The following is a 13,811-nucleotide window of genomic DNA, read 5'->3' as shown; positions in this document are numbered from 1 at the left end:
GTTACTATACTTTTGATTTTAGACTTTCAAAGATAATGCAGTGAGGGCCCTTGCCTTGCTGCCTTGAAGACTGGTTAGGAAACTCAGTAGATAAAAGATAATGGAAAGTCAGAAAAAATAATTATAGGGTAATATAGGTTAATGCCTGCCTAGAGCTTGGGAGGTCGTAATTAAAGGTAGAGGTTTTTTTTTTTAAATTGTTGAATCCCAGTTTCTTCTTTGTTACGTATGTAGACAGACATCTATCTCCGTCTGTTGGTGATAATACTCCAGTGATTTTTACCAAATGATAACATTTCATCATGTGTTATTAAATAGCTATGAGTGTTGTGAGTCAGGACTTATTTATGGGATCCTTGCTTTTCATTTTTTATTGTGCAGGCTGTTCCTCCTTGTCATTTGTTCATACTTTGACTAGCAGCTCTGAGAATTAAGCTGTGAGTCGCTTTACTAGGGATGACTTAGACAAAGTTTCTTTGCTCCCAAAGAAGTAGATGGGGTCCTCTTGTTGAGAACAGAAAGAAAATGTTGGTTCTTTTTATATTTTACCCAGAAACTTTCTCTTTCCTTTGCATTTTTCCCTTTTCCTCCAGAAGGCAGGGGAATAACTGAGTTTTTATATAAAATTAAGCAATTAAAGATGCTACTGTCACTTTGCATATTTGGGTATCAACGATACGTCATCCACACAAATGGCATATATTATAAATTCCTCTTTGTTCTTGCAGACACTGTAGTAATGGTGGAATCAGACTTTTTTTCTAGGTTGGACTCTCTGAACTCCTAAGCAAAATTCTAGCTGTCTGCAGCTACAGATACTTAATCACCAAACTTTACATGGAAGACACTTTCATCAGCCAGGTCTTGACTGCAAAACGTAGTCTTCTCTTTTTATCCACAAAAAGCAGCAAGATGGAAGTTGAGTGTCAATGTCCACCAGTAATTCTAAGATTCAAACTGGAAGAGGTTAAGGCTGTCATTCACTTACTCAGGCTCTTTGGGCAGACAGTTGTGCTAGTTGCACTAGGGTGTTTGTATGCTCTTTATTCTGCATAAAAATGGGTAGAGATCAGAACTTCACATAGGTGAGTGAAGAGGTGCAAGATGACTCCTGATGAGTAATGGCCTAGGTTGGATTTGTCTTGATTATGAAAGGTTGCGTATCTCATTACAAATCCAAACAGCCATCTACTACTGCGAGGAATGAAAAGATGGTCGAGATATTCAGCTGGGAGAAGTTATCAACACTGAGCAGGTTTTTAGGAAAATTGGCTGGGTTTTCTTGGATGGGGTCTCTTGTGGCTTGTGAATGCGTGTATGTTCTTGAACTAGAGTGAAGAGAGAGTTTCTCTCGTGGTGGTCCCTTCTGAATTACAGTGAATGGATATACTTAGACTGTCTGAGTTGCAGTTAGGGTAATGTGGGAGTTGCTTAGTAGAAGCAAATGATTTTAGGGATTTACTTTCTTTGAGAGCATGTTTAATTAATAATTTGAGACAATAGAACTCTGCAGGGATTGTCTTGTTGAATGTGGGGAATTTTTCACATAGTTGGTGAAGAATAGTGAGCAACTGGGCTGGGACTGTGTTTTGTGCTCAATTTTGCCTTTTGGCAACGTGGGTGTGCAACTTCTTAACTGGGAACTTGCATTCAAGTGGAGACAGAAGGTAATTCTCTTGGTAGCTGCTCTTCTAGACCACTGCTACTCAAACTGTGCTGTTTGCTGCTGTGAAAGTGTCTGGATTTGACGTTGTTTGACAATGCTTGGTGCCTGTTGGCAGGCACCATGACCAGAGTTTTTCTTGAAGTTGTGGCAAGGTCCTCTAAAAAGATCCTGGAAGCTAAGGAAGCAGAAGCCCTAGCGTTCATTCTTCCAAAGTGAAATCCTGTTTAAGTGACGGTTAACTCTTCAGGACAGAGATTTCCTGATCTGCTTAGGGAAAGCACCTAGTGTATGAGGGCTGCTGTGGTCCAAATAATGTGGCTTGTTGTCTGGGCTAGAGTTGAAGGCATGGAGCAAGTTCTTAATCACATACACCACATGATAGAACACGTGACTCTGTTCTTGAAGAACGTTTTCTGATAGATGTTTCATTAAATCTGTTGAATTTTCATGGGTACTTCCTTGTATCACAGTGAAGTGGTTAGGGCTTTTCCTAAGTTGACACTGAAATGGCTGTGCTAACTTGATACCCAGATAACTTAGAACATAATGCCTTGCTGAAATGAAATGTCTAGTTTGGCTGCTTTGTTTCGCAGAGATTTCCCAATAGTAAAGGGGTATTTTGGGGGGGGAGGAGAATCAGAACATTTCATTTAGTTTTCTGCTTTACATTGCCCTTTGAAAATTCCTCCTGAGATACATCCATGAGTAGATTGGCTAAACTGGATATTTAAGGTTGGTTATTGGAAAATCCTTCTCTTGTATAGGGGACAAAAACCACCCTGAAATCTTCAGAAAGTCAGTTTAAGACTCTGCTTCCTCTGAATCTGTAGGTTTTGCTGTCCTTGACAGGCAGTTGCAAGATAATCTGGCTCTAGTTGGGATTGTACAAGTGACCTGATGTGCTGGCTTTCAGATTTCTCTGTGGTATATCATCTTTGTAGTTTGCTGCTTTGCTGTGGTGCTTGCTCAGGAAGAGCAAAGGTATTTTCACACTATTGAATTTGCAAATTTCAGTGCTTCAAGAAGACTTCAAGTATTTCAGTTAATATATTGGGCCCAAGGCTGTTTTGAATAGAGCTTTATTAGAGCATAGCTTCTGCTTGTTTTCTTCCTCCCCTCTCTCCAACTTTGCTTTCCCCTTATCAGCTCTTTTGTGGTTTGCTGATCTGGTGTGACCTATCTGTGCTTCTGCAGAACAGGTTGTGATACTCACAGCATTTTTTTAAATGAGTGAAACTTTACATAAGATACAAGCCATATAATACATCCACAGTAGCTTCTTCCTTGCAAATTGGCACGGTTAATTTTGACTGCTGATCGAAAATCTCCTAAACAAAAAGCTGTTCCAGAGCATTGAATCTAGTGTTGCCTGTGTCTGAAAACTTGCTTATAGGTGTATGCTGAGACAATTTTAAAGCTGTCTTCTCTGTATGATGATCTTGTGGGTCTGCGATGAACAAACTTGCCTTTGTGTGCGGATGTCATGTGATGCTGCATTCCCTCCTGTCAAGCGATCTGCTCTCAGATATCATGTTACTCCTCTTCCTTTGCTAAGGGTAACTTTTGTTCTAGGGCAGTTGTTTTTATTGGGAGCATCTGGCCGTGTTACTTACCTTGTACTGAAGCTGTGCTTCAGACCTTGATTCTGTGCTGGGGTGAAACTCCACTGTTGTTAAACCCTCACGAGCCCTCATGTTAAACCCGAAGCGAGCCCTTCATCCTGCTGCCAACAGTCGCTGTGGCATGGGGCTGCTTGCATCTGTTTCTGACAAATACTGAGCTTGGCGCTGGCATGAGACATTGCTGCGTCCCTTCTTTACACCTTTTTCCCTCTGAATTTAAACCTTAGAAGGTCAGAGTAGGGGTGAGAGTGAAACGAAAAGCCCTCCCAGGGGTCAAATGAGCCAGATCTTAGTGTAGCCCTGAGTGCTTGCGCAAAAACATTGATCCAGACATACACCTGGGAGGCAGAAGACTGTTTTCCCAAGGTAATGCCAGCTCCAGCAGGGCAAAATTAAGGTTGCTTCTTCTGTAGTCCAATATTTTGGAAGTTTGCACCCCAACAATATGTGCCCGAGACATCGCAGGTTAACCTAAATTCCACGTTAATGAAGCACTTCCCTTGGTGAATAAAATCTGAGGAAAAACATAATTAGCTAACTAAGCCGAGCCACTCTGAAAGGCTGCCTTTCTTGCATTTATTTCTGTACCCTGAATCATTAATCATCTTGGCTAAATGCCATGTAAAGCATTAGCCAATCTGCAATTTCAATAGCTTTTTGCTTTGAATGCTAATGGTAGTAGCAATTCTAATGATGAATCCTTTACTACAAAAATAGTAGTTAAACCACCTAATCCTGTCTAATACTTATGACTTCACATTCTTTCTTTACCGACTATTGTTATAGGAGAGGACTAAAAATAGTGCTGTAATCAGTTGATGGAACAACATATTTTAACCCTGGATCTAGTTGTTAGTGGCAAGCCTGTTGTTGACAGTGTGCGGTGCTTTTCTTATTGTCAGCTGGTAAATACTTTTTTTTTCCTCTCCTAGATACTATATGTGTGTGTGTGTGTGTATGCATGCAGGGTAGATATTATTTAAATAACGTGCTATGTGAGCTGTTCAAACAAGACAAACGCAGGCAGTCTCCCACAGCTGAGTAGGAGGCATTTGTTTCCATCGGAAATTTGTAAACCTTTGGTTAATTTAAAAGGCTTTAACAACTTGTGAGTATATAAATCAAGTGCTACAAGTATTTAGGCTATTCAACCAGCTATATTTTTTTTTTTTCTTTCCTCTTCTCCATTCTAAGGATGTTTTATTCAGGCAGCAGCCTGAATGTTTTTGATATTTCTTGTTCTTACTGCCTCAATCCCGGTGTTTTTGTAGTAATGTCAGCCTTTTTTTGAGGAATGTTTTACTAGAAAATAAAGAGGTTTGGGGTTGGTTTGTTTTGTTGTTGATTTTTTGTTTGTTTTTTTTTCTATTACAAATTGAGCAAGACTTAAAATGTGGAGGCCTAATGGATGGAAACTTTACAGACACTTGCCTTTTCACAGTTGCAGAGTGCACTTGAGTTAAAAATAAATAAATATCCAAGTAATAATCACAGTTTTGAGGTGCTCTAGGTAAGCGCCCATAATGTACCTGTGCAAAGAGGGAGAACTTGTAATGTCTCATCTCTTGTCTTCTCACAGAAACAAACAAATGCTATTCATCTTAGGAGCTGAGAAAACATAACGTTTTGATCTATCCTGACAAGTATAACAGTAACACGATTTTCCACATTACTCTGCAGGAGTAGAAAAGGAAAACAAGTGGTCTCGTAGCAAGGTGGTCCCATCAAGCTTGTGCAGAGCTAAAATTGTTGGAGGGTTCCTGCCAGGCTCGCCAGGAGCACAGCCATCATCCGCAAAGACTGAAGAATGAGCCCTTCCCGTGGATTTGTGGTCACAGCGCCTGGCCCTTGCCCATGCTTTTGTTTGCCAGGATGGCAGATAAGTTTAGGGTGATTTGTCCAGAATTCCTTATGGTAGTATCTGTGGGATACACTGGAGTTCACTTGCTTGGCTGGCAGGACTGCAGGCTGCAGTTGACCCTGTAATTTACTGTAGATCAAAGAAATTTTGAAAGCAGCCATTTACATGTTCCAACTTCATGAAATCCTGTCTCTGCAGTTCCTCTGTTTTAGCAGATGCTGTCCTGGGGGTTTTGCCTGCTGGTCAGAAGTAGAATTGGGGGACAGCTGGGGACTAGATAGGTCCTGTCATAAGAAAGTGCAGGGGAGGGAGAAAGGCAGTCTTTGAAATGGGGCCACATGGGTAGTGGCGTTAGGGAGAGGGGAAATGGAGAAACTGGAGAACTGAGGCTTACAGAAGCAGCCTTCATTTGCTTTGGTTACCCTATTTAACATAATTGGCTTAATAGAAATAGATAGTTTAAGCCCTCTTCAATTGCTGTTACCGCTAATAAATGCAGATATTTGATCTGTTTAATGTTGTCCAACATCAAAAAATAAAATAAAAATCATAAACCCTCAGGCTTCATGGTACACTTTTAGAGACAATTTTTTTTAGATCATCAGCTAGAATATTTCATCAGCTAGAATTTTTAGATCATCAGCTGGTTATTTCTCAGCTTCTTTTTCTCCAAAGGATTTTCTAGTTTATTTGCCTGTTTTTTCTCCTGTATGTTTGGCTTTTTCTTCTTTGTTTAATTCCACCTGTCCTTTCTCTTACTGGGAAACATCACTTGCATAAGGAGGAAGAAAAAATCCTTTGTGATTAAGAGTGAAACTTAGCCCTTGATAGTTTTGCTGTGCATCTGTCTAGGTGAATATAAATTCTCCATAAACGAGGCTTTCTTAATATATAAGGCTAGCGTACAATCCCCTGACATACCTGCAGACCATGAAATGTGATACAGTATTACACTTCGAATTTATATGTAAAGGTCATATTAGCAACCATGTTTGCTTAATATAAGGTGCAGTATTAACACTGATTATTGACATTAATATTTACTTAAAATTACAATTCAGCTACTTTGCTGGTAGCTATCAGTTTGGGGAAAATCCTTGGATTATTATAGAATAAAAAATACGGTACTGGAAATCCAAAAGGTAAATATACTGTTGCTCTCATGTTAATTTGTTAGGTCCTTCAAATCCCTGCTTAGTAATCATAAGGACAGTTTGGGGCCCCAGTTCCTGTTAATTTAACTGACTGCAGAATTCCTTTTGACAAGTGCCATTTAGCCCTGTAGGCCTTGTTGTTTGCTAGGTTAAAATTAACTGGAGTTTTCAGTACCAGCAGTGCAGTGTGTCCTATCAGGTGTTTGGGTTTATTGCTTATTTCTGTGGGCACACTGGTGCTTTTGCAGGTTTCCCCTGCTGATCCTTTGCTGCCTTGCAGCTTTTTAGTACTGGGGACATCAGACCCTGTTTTGGGATGGCTTGTTAGAGGTGTAACAGAAGAGGTTTGATTCTGGTCTTTGTCTGTAAGTTGTTCCCTCTGTTCTCACCCTGTTTGTGAGCAGTTCAGACCCTTGGGTCTTTGGTGATGCCTGGGATGATTGCCTGAGTCTGCTTTGCTCTTCTATAAGAAAAAAGTTGCAAAACTTCCAAATGCTGGCTACATCTGTGACAGAGTATGTTTTGAGGGGGTGTTCAGAGGCAGGGAAAAGTGTCTTGCCTGGGTTTGTGGTGTGGTAGCTGAGCAGCAGGTCCTGTACTAAATGGTACCAGCACATAAAACGTCTTTAGCTGCTGGAATATTGCTTTCTCTATTTCTGGTACAGCTATATAAATTCAAAAGTGTTCCAGATACAGACAAGAACCTAGTGTCTGTGTAGCTTTGGGACCAGGAAAGCATTTGCTTCTGAGCTGCTGTCACTGAGTTTTGCAATGGCGAGGCCCTCTAATCTTATTTAAAAAAAAAAAAAAAAAAAAAAGTGTAAGATGGCTACCTGACATAAATTAGCTGTGCGCTGCTTGAGGGGTTGGAAAATCCACAGTGAGTATGTTTGATGCAGAGTTGCTGAGAGGCTCTTCTGCTATTTGGGAGGTTGAGTCTTGAAAGTGGCCACTGGCCTAGAGAGAAATTGGTTTGTTTTGTTGCAATCTGCAGTAGGTGAGAGCAGAAAGCATTCTGTGGTTTGGCTTGTCCCCTCTGAAATAGGTAGTGGGTATCTGCTATTGAAACTTCGAAAGGCCTCTCTAGCTTCAGCATGTATGAGGCCAGGGGTTTTTATTCAGGAGACTGAAAATAAGATTTGGAGGTCTGACCTAGAGTGAGTGTGCAATGAATAATACAGCTGTCTCTCGCTTTATCGCATGTTTTTCGGAGCAAGGGTGAAAATTGGTTAAGAGGGCTTTTGAGAGACTGAATTGGCTTAAGCCTTGGTAAAGCGAAGCAATCCAGTGGGTTTACTCCAGTTTCTCAGCGTGGCTTGTAGTCAGTGCGCTGGGCAAATCTGCTTTGGGGTATGCACTTCCACCGTGCAGGCAGGAAATTATTTATGAGTTGGTGAAGTGGCTATAGGCTGGAGTGTGTTACAATGACACATTCATATATTAGCGTGCATGGAAATTACTCTTTTTGAATGAGATTCTCATTAATTTTGGTGAGATTTACATAACTCCTGAGTGCATACGCAGCATTTAATGTGAAGGGGAGGAATGTTCTTGTGCAATGAAATTGTTTTGTAACTCTCATTCAGTACCAGTGTTGCTGATGTACAGAGCCTTAATTTTGTTAAGTAGGCTTCAAAAGCAAGCTTGCTGGTTTTCTGCCTTATCAGAAAGAACGAGTACTCTTGACAAGGTAGGGAGGTCTGTTCTTGGTAGTTGGCGAGGATGTGCACTTTGCATTTTGCTTTGCAGAGCTGGCTTGCCTGGAAAAGGCTGAAATGGGGGTGTGACTGAGGGGTGCTGCTGGCTGAGAGCAGGAGTCAGGTTTTGTTGGATCACTTACGAGGCAGTTGGGACTACAGCTGACATCTCTTCATGTGATTCCTGACGTTTCTCGAGATCACCTCTTCCTCCAAGGAACCAGGTTGTCATGTCGTATCCAGATGTCAGGGCATCGATTCCTTGTGCAGCCAAGTTCTCTTGGTGTTGTCTTCTGGATTTCTTTCAAAACTCTGGTTCAGTGGTGAACCAGATTTTATGGTAATCAAATCTCATTGACGTTAGCACTCATCTATGAAGAAGTTCTTTCTCTGCGGACCTCCTTGTTTCTAGTGTTTGCACCATCGTGACTGCTCTATGTGTTTGTGTTTGTTATGGGTCAGTGATAGTTAACAGGAATAGATCCTGGTGAGGTGGAAGACCATCTATATCATTTAATTACCATTTCAGAGTATGGCCTGCCTTTTGGAATGCTAAGGTTTAGGAAGTCGTGATTTTGGCTTTATGTTCTGCTGTTTCAGAAGCTATTTGTTCATCTTTCAAAAGGAAATGCAGGAGACCTGTGATATTTGTGCATACAGTGTAAGAAAATGAGGTGAAGAGGTGTCGCTATTTAATATTATAGAAGTGGGGAAATGAGAAGAGGACCTTTTGAGTACAGCCTTTAAAAATTGAAAAATAAGCTAGCCTGTATCATAAACAGATACAGTGATGAGGAGAGATAAAGGAACTATGTGACTGAGAGAAAGGGCCTCAAAATTGGTGATTATATACAGTTTGAGCGTACAGTGCCGGCACGAAGACCTGATTTAGAAAACATTTTTAACCATAATTGGTAGGATTGATGAAAGAGAGATGATGAGGGGTGTGACTTAAAGATCTGTAATGAATAATTTCTTCCATTACCTGACCTCTGATAGCAGATAGAGAAACCAATATTATTTTTTCTGCTTTTGATAGTGACTGGGGTAAAGTGTATTTGGGAAGGAGATAGAGGCAGCCTGTTTCTACTGTGTATCATTTAACAGGGAGGTTAGGATGGCAGTTTGCAATCTAAGACATGTTTAAAGGACAGGTTCCTTCAGCCCTTGAGAGGAGTGAAAATAATAGCGCTCTGTTAAGTGTGCAGTTAAACCAACCAGGTATGAAAAAGCTGGAGTGCACTTTGCTTTCATGTTTATCCCCCTTTTTGCCCTTTACCACTCTTCTTATCTTGGTCTCTGTATCACCTCTGTAGTAATCAACCATCATGGCATCGTTTGAAGACAAACATGCTTCTCCACGCTGGAAATGGACAAATGATCAGCACTGAGGAGAGCTATGTGTGCTTACTGGACTGTAGGTCTTGGAGAAACAGGAATTGCTAAATTGTTGTGGTGTCTGGTGGGGGATCGTGAACTTGCATTGAAGGCTTTGACTGTGTTGGAGATGATGTCGTTTTTAGTTACACCAGCTCTAGCTTCTCCACCAAGAATTCAGGGCAGCATGGGAGCATGGCTCAACACGTGGATGTAACTCACATATTTGTGCTGCTGTAATTGGTTTAACGAGATGATAACATGTTTTTCTACTCAAGACAAATGCTTAAACAAGACATCTGTGAAAATGTTCTTGCATTTAACATGAACAAATAAAATACACGATTCTAGCATTTTTAAAAATGTTTGGTACAGTAAGGATGACCGTGTATCATGCCGAAGTACCATAAAGAGGGGTGAGAGAAGGGGCTGAGGAGTTGATTCTTGTTCGGAAACTGCCTGTGTGTTCTGCACAGGGCTTTCACCAGGGATATTAGCGCAACTGAAGTTGCGAGGGGAGCTCTGCTTGGCAGTGGGGAGTTGATAGGGCTGGGATATGACCAAAACAAAGTACAAATGTCTCTTAATACCCTTTAAGCTAGGAAGGTAATGATTATATCTTTCTAGCAGCTTTTTTTTGAGGTTCCCGTAGCACAACATCCACCTTTGGGAGTTTATTTGTTTTGGAGAAGTTGGGGGACACGCACTAAGCAGCCTTTGTTTCTCCACTAGCACTTTCCACAGCACTGCAAGTCCTGAATCAGTGCCATTGTGGCTGCATCTGTGGTTTGCTGGGATGTTGCTTTAGCAGTGAGAGTAATGAACATTACCTACTGAATCTCTTTGTATAGCTTCTCTATTCCTCAGATGTCTCATTGAAATAATAATTTGCTGCTGTTAAGCTTTTGTGGCTTGGCATGTCTGGGGGTTGCAGCACTTTCCATGAGTTAGACTTGAAATGCTTCGTGGAAGAATTTGGTCTTATTAGCTTCTGTCTCACATGAGGCAACTGAGATACCTTAGCTGGCAGATCAGTGATGGAATTGACAGTGAAGGGAAGTCCTTGGTCTTGCCTGGCACTGTAGTTTCTGGAAGGTGGAGTGCTGTTTTCACTCTGAGTGTTCATCACTTGATGTGATAAGCATCACCACAGAAGGTGGCAAGACTGAGGCATAACTGAAAATAACTTTCAACTGAGGTATAGTAATAAGAGGATACTTTATTTTTAAACTGTGATTCTGAGTGACTGGCCATTGAGGATTTGTGTGTTACATAAATATGGATTAGATAATTTAACAATATGTTACTGATCTTTTGCAAAGTAGTATTGTCACAGAACAGTAGAAGAATTCAGAGTGGAGGGGACTTCTGGAGGTTATCTGTGGTGCTTTCCCTACATCTGATACTCTTGGATGAGGTCTATTGAATCTTGTCTTAAAATAGAAATAAAGCGTAATCACAACAAAGTCTTGACTTGGTTCTGCTGGAAATAGTGGCATGAGTATCAGAAGTCAGGGCTAAGGTCAGTGAACATGGTGTAACTGCTTACAGCACTGGTCACTGGCAGCGTGGTGCGTTAGTATCTAAACCAGTTTTTGGGGTTTTTTGTCCTATAAATCACCCACCAGGTATTACTGGGTTCCTTCCCTTGGCCTAGAGGAGGCTGTGTCCAAATCACCTGCAATGTCTTCAGTGGTGACATGACTAAACACTGCACATTAAAAAGAATCCATAAGGGACTGCAGTGAACAGAGTGTGTGGATTACTCATAAATAAGTGTTTTACAAACTGTTACCCCTGCTCTAGCAGAAAGGTGTATCAGATCTGTTGGGTAGCAGGGATTATGTAAACATTGAGTAGGAGGTGTGTAGTATTGCCTATGTGCCATCGTAAGTGTTTGTGGCTGTTGTAATAAGTGCTGCTTTGATACAGGTGTGTTATCTGAGGAGGCCAATAATTTAGGCTGAATCCTAGCACGTGGTTGTACTTCTGTGCTTTCTTCTCAAGCCCATAGTTGGTTTTTTGGGGGGGGGGGGAATATTTTTTTTTCTTTGCTTCTGCATGTGTGCTCAATGGCTGCATCTGTAGGGACTTGCCTGGATGAGATTTGGGAATGAAATCAGAAGTGTTTTCTTGCATTTTCAAAATATCTGACTTATTTGGCTAACATTTTTAAGTTGCTGCTTTTTTTTTTCCTGTTCTAATTCAATCAATTTTCATCAAACCATGATCCAAAGCAGAAAATGGCACAGCTGGCCAAGTAAATGTATAGCTACAAGTCCTCCAGGTGAGCAAGGCCAGTGTCACCTCCCAGGGCCCTCCTCTTGTTCCTGCAGTGCCTGAGCTCTGCCCTGCGTGAATCTGGAAGGACTGCTTCACTATTGCCTTTCCCTTGCATGCCTTGCTTTAGCTGGCAAGTCTTGGGGCCCCCAGCATAGCCACAGAGCTGTGTGGCTGCCATGCCATACACTGGCAACCTCTCGGGAATGAGAAAAAGGACATACCCCATCAGGGGTTTTTTTAAGGTCTTTTGCAGCCCAGTTTGTGCTTCTGGATTTCCACTTTGAGACATTGTTGTGGGTACAGTAACTAAAATAGGCAACTGATCTTAAGGCATTGCTTGCTCTCCTTTCTTCATCCCCTGCCCCCCATTTCAAATGGTGTTATTTCATTTAATTTGCTTTTTGTTTCTACCATTGTGTTTTTCATATCAATGTAACTTGAATATAAATCTGCCTATTTTATACAAGAGTCTTTACTTGATTTTCACCTGAAAGGAAATGATGCTGTCTTGCTTGCTTATGCATTGACTCCCTCACCTGAAATCATGCAACTTACTGTGAAATATTAGTCTTTGCAGTGAACTTAGTAAAGGCAGTTGCATTGGACTTTGTGTGTCTTAAAAGTAATTGCTAGTTTTTCCTTTTTTGTGTGTGTATAAATCTAACACTATAAACGTTGTAGCTTCTGGGAGTCTTAAAGGTAAGTCATCTTTTGAAGCTCAATAACCTTGTTATATGCTGTAATATGGAATGTAGCTCTCAGTTTGTATCAGAAAAATTGCTATAAACTATGATTATCATTAAAAAAAACCACACACACAAGCATTTCCTCATGTATTTTTCTTGCCCGTCTATAAATAGGTGCGTTCCATGGATGAACTGAATCATGATTTTCAAGCGCTTGCTCTGGAAGGACGGGCTATGGGAGAGGTAAGTGAAAGGCCTATAGAAAAAAGTCTGTGTATTTTGGGGGGAGGAGGAAAATAAATAACAGTTTTTGAGGCTGCTGGAATGATTCTGAACTTGAGAGCTCTCCATTATGACTGTGAAGCTTGTGTGTGCGTGTGTGTGTGTGTCCGTGTGCACTTTAACAAAAACCTGTCAGGCTGGAATACATCTTAGTAGGAGGAACAGCTAAGCCCTCCACCTGTTGTATCATCAAACAGTAAAATGGTGGTTGTAAAAGAACAGTTAGAAATATGTCTTGTGACAAGTGTTACAATACTTGTAGCATGTTTATTTTGGGATCCAGTGATCTCAGACCCCATAATATTGTGGGTTTAGTTGTCTGTCATTGTCTGCTGCCCTGTTTCCACTCCTGGCCACCTTTTGGCTCTTGTCATAAAGCACAGGACTGTGTTTAACGTTTAAAGTAACTGGGCAACGTAATCAAGGGCTGCAGAAGTGATAAGCACTTCGGACAGGTCAAAGGACTGAGCAGGGAGTTGTCAGATAATGGGCCCTTCAGTTCTAACTTTACAGAAATCCAGTGAGTGTTATTTTAATCTCACAGGGCAGTAAGGAGGTGGCGGATTTGGGGGAGATGGCCATTGGTTTTCTTTGAAAAGAGAGAATTTACTTATTTTTAGAGTGACTTGAAAGAATAGCAAGTTATGGTAGTTGGCTATGTTAGGTTCCTGCAAGTTGGATACAAATGCTTCTGTCCTTGCCTCGTTCCCTTCTCCTTTATAGTCAATCTGTTTAGAGGCTTGTGGAAGAACAGAGATGAGAACATCATGTCTTGTAGGAGGATATTAATGTGCAGCAGGTAACCTAGATGCAGGTCTGTTGTTTTGGAGAGACTTCCTTTTTGCATTCCTGTCTGTCAAGTTCAGGCTAGTTCATTTTCTCCATGTTCAGTCCATCCTATCTCTGTTACCTAGTTTATAAGCCAGCTTAAAAATAAAATAATAATAATAAAAAAATCCCTAGAACCCAAAAAGTACTGTTGTGGAGAAAACGGCACACTAGGACTATTGTGTGGTGGGATTCATAAGAAGATGCCCTTTCTCAGATGAAAGACCTCAGGGAATTCATGGTGCTTGCAGCTTAGCTTCTCTCCTCTCTTCTCCTCTCCTCCCTTCCTTCTCTGGAAGATCGTAATACTGAGTTGCATTTTAATTTGACAGTACTTGATAGGAAAATCTCTGTT

At 41.0% G+C, this 13,811-nt stretch overlaps 1 protein-coding gene across 10 annotated transcripts in view; it reads left to right on the top strand.

Annotated features, from left to right (window-relative positions):
• Positions 1-13,811, top strand: part of PUM1 (pumilio RNA binding family member 1) — a 77,923-nt gene that overhangs the window by 7,310 nt on the left and 56,802 nt on the right. For all 10 annotated transcript variants that reach the window (XR_008238825.1, XM_052811859.1, XM_052811850.1 and 7 more), the window contains one exon: positions 12,521-12,589. Coding sequence is in view for 9 of the 10 variants with exons in the window: in XM_052811859.1 (XP_052667819.1) it covers positions 12,521-12,589 (69 nt within the window). In the remaining variant the exon portion in view is untranslated. The remainder of the gene's footprint in view (positions 1-12,520; positions 12,590-13,811) is intronic.

This window comes from Harpia harpyja, chromosome 16 (genome assembly GCF_026419915.1).
Source record: "Harpia harpyja isolate bHarHar1 chromosome 16, bHarHar1 primary haplotype, whole genome shotgun sequence".
In the NCBI taxonomy this organism is placed as follows: domain Eukaryota; kingdom Metazoa; phylum Chordata; class Aves; order Accipitriformes; family Accipitridae; genus Harpia; species Harpia harpyja.
The sequence above is the reverse complement of the archived record's forward strand: the minus strand, read 5'-3'. Positions and strand labels throughout refer to the sequence as shown.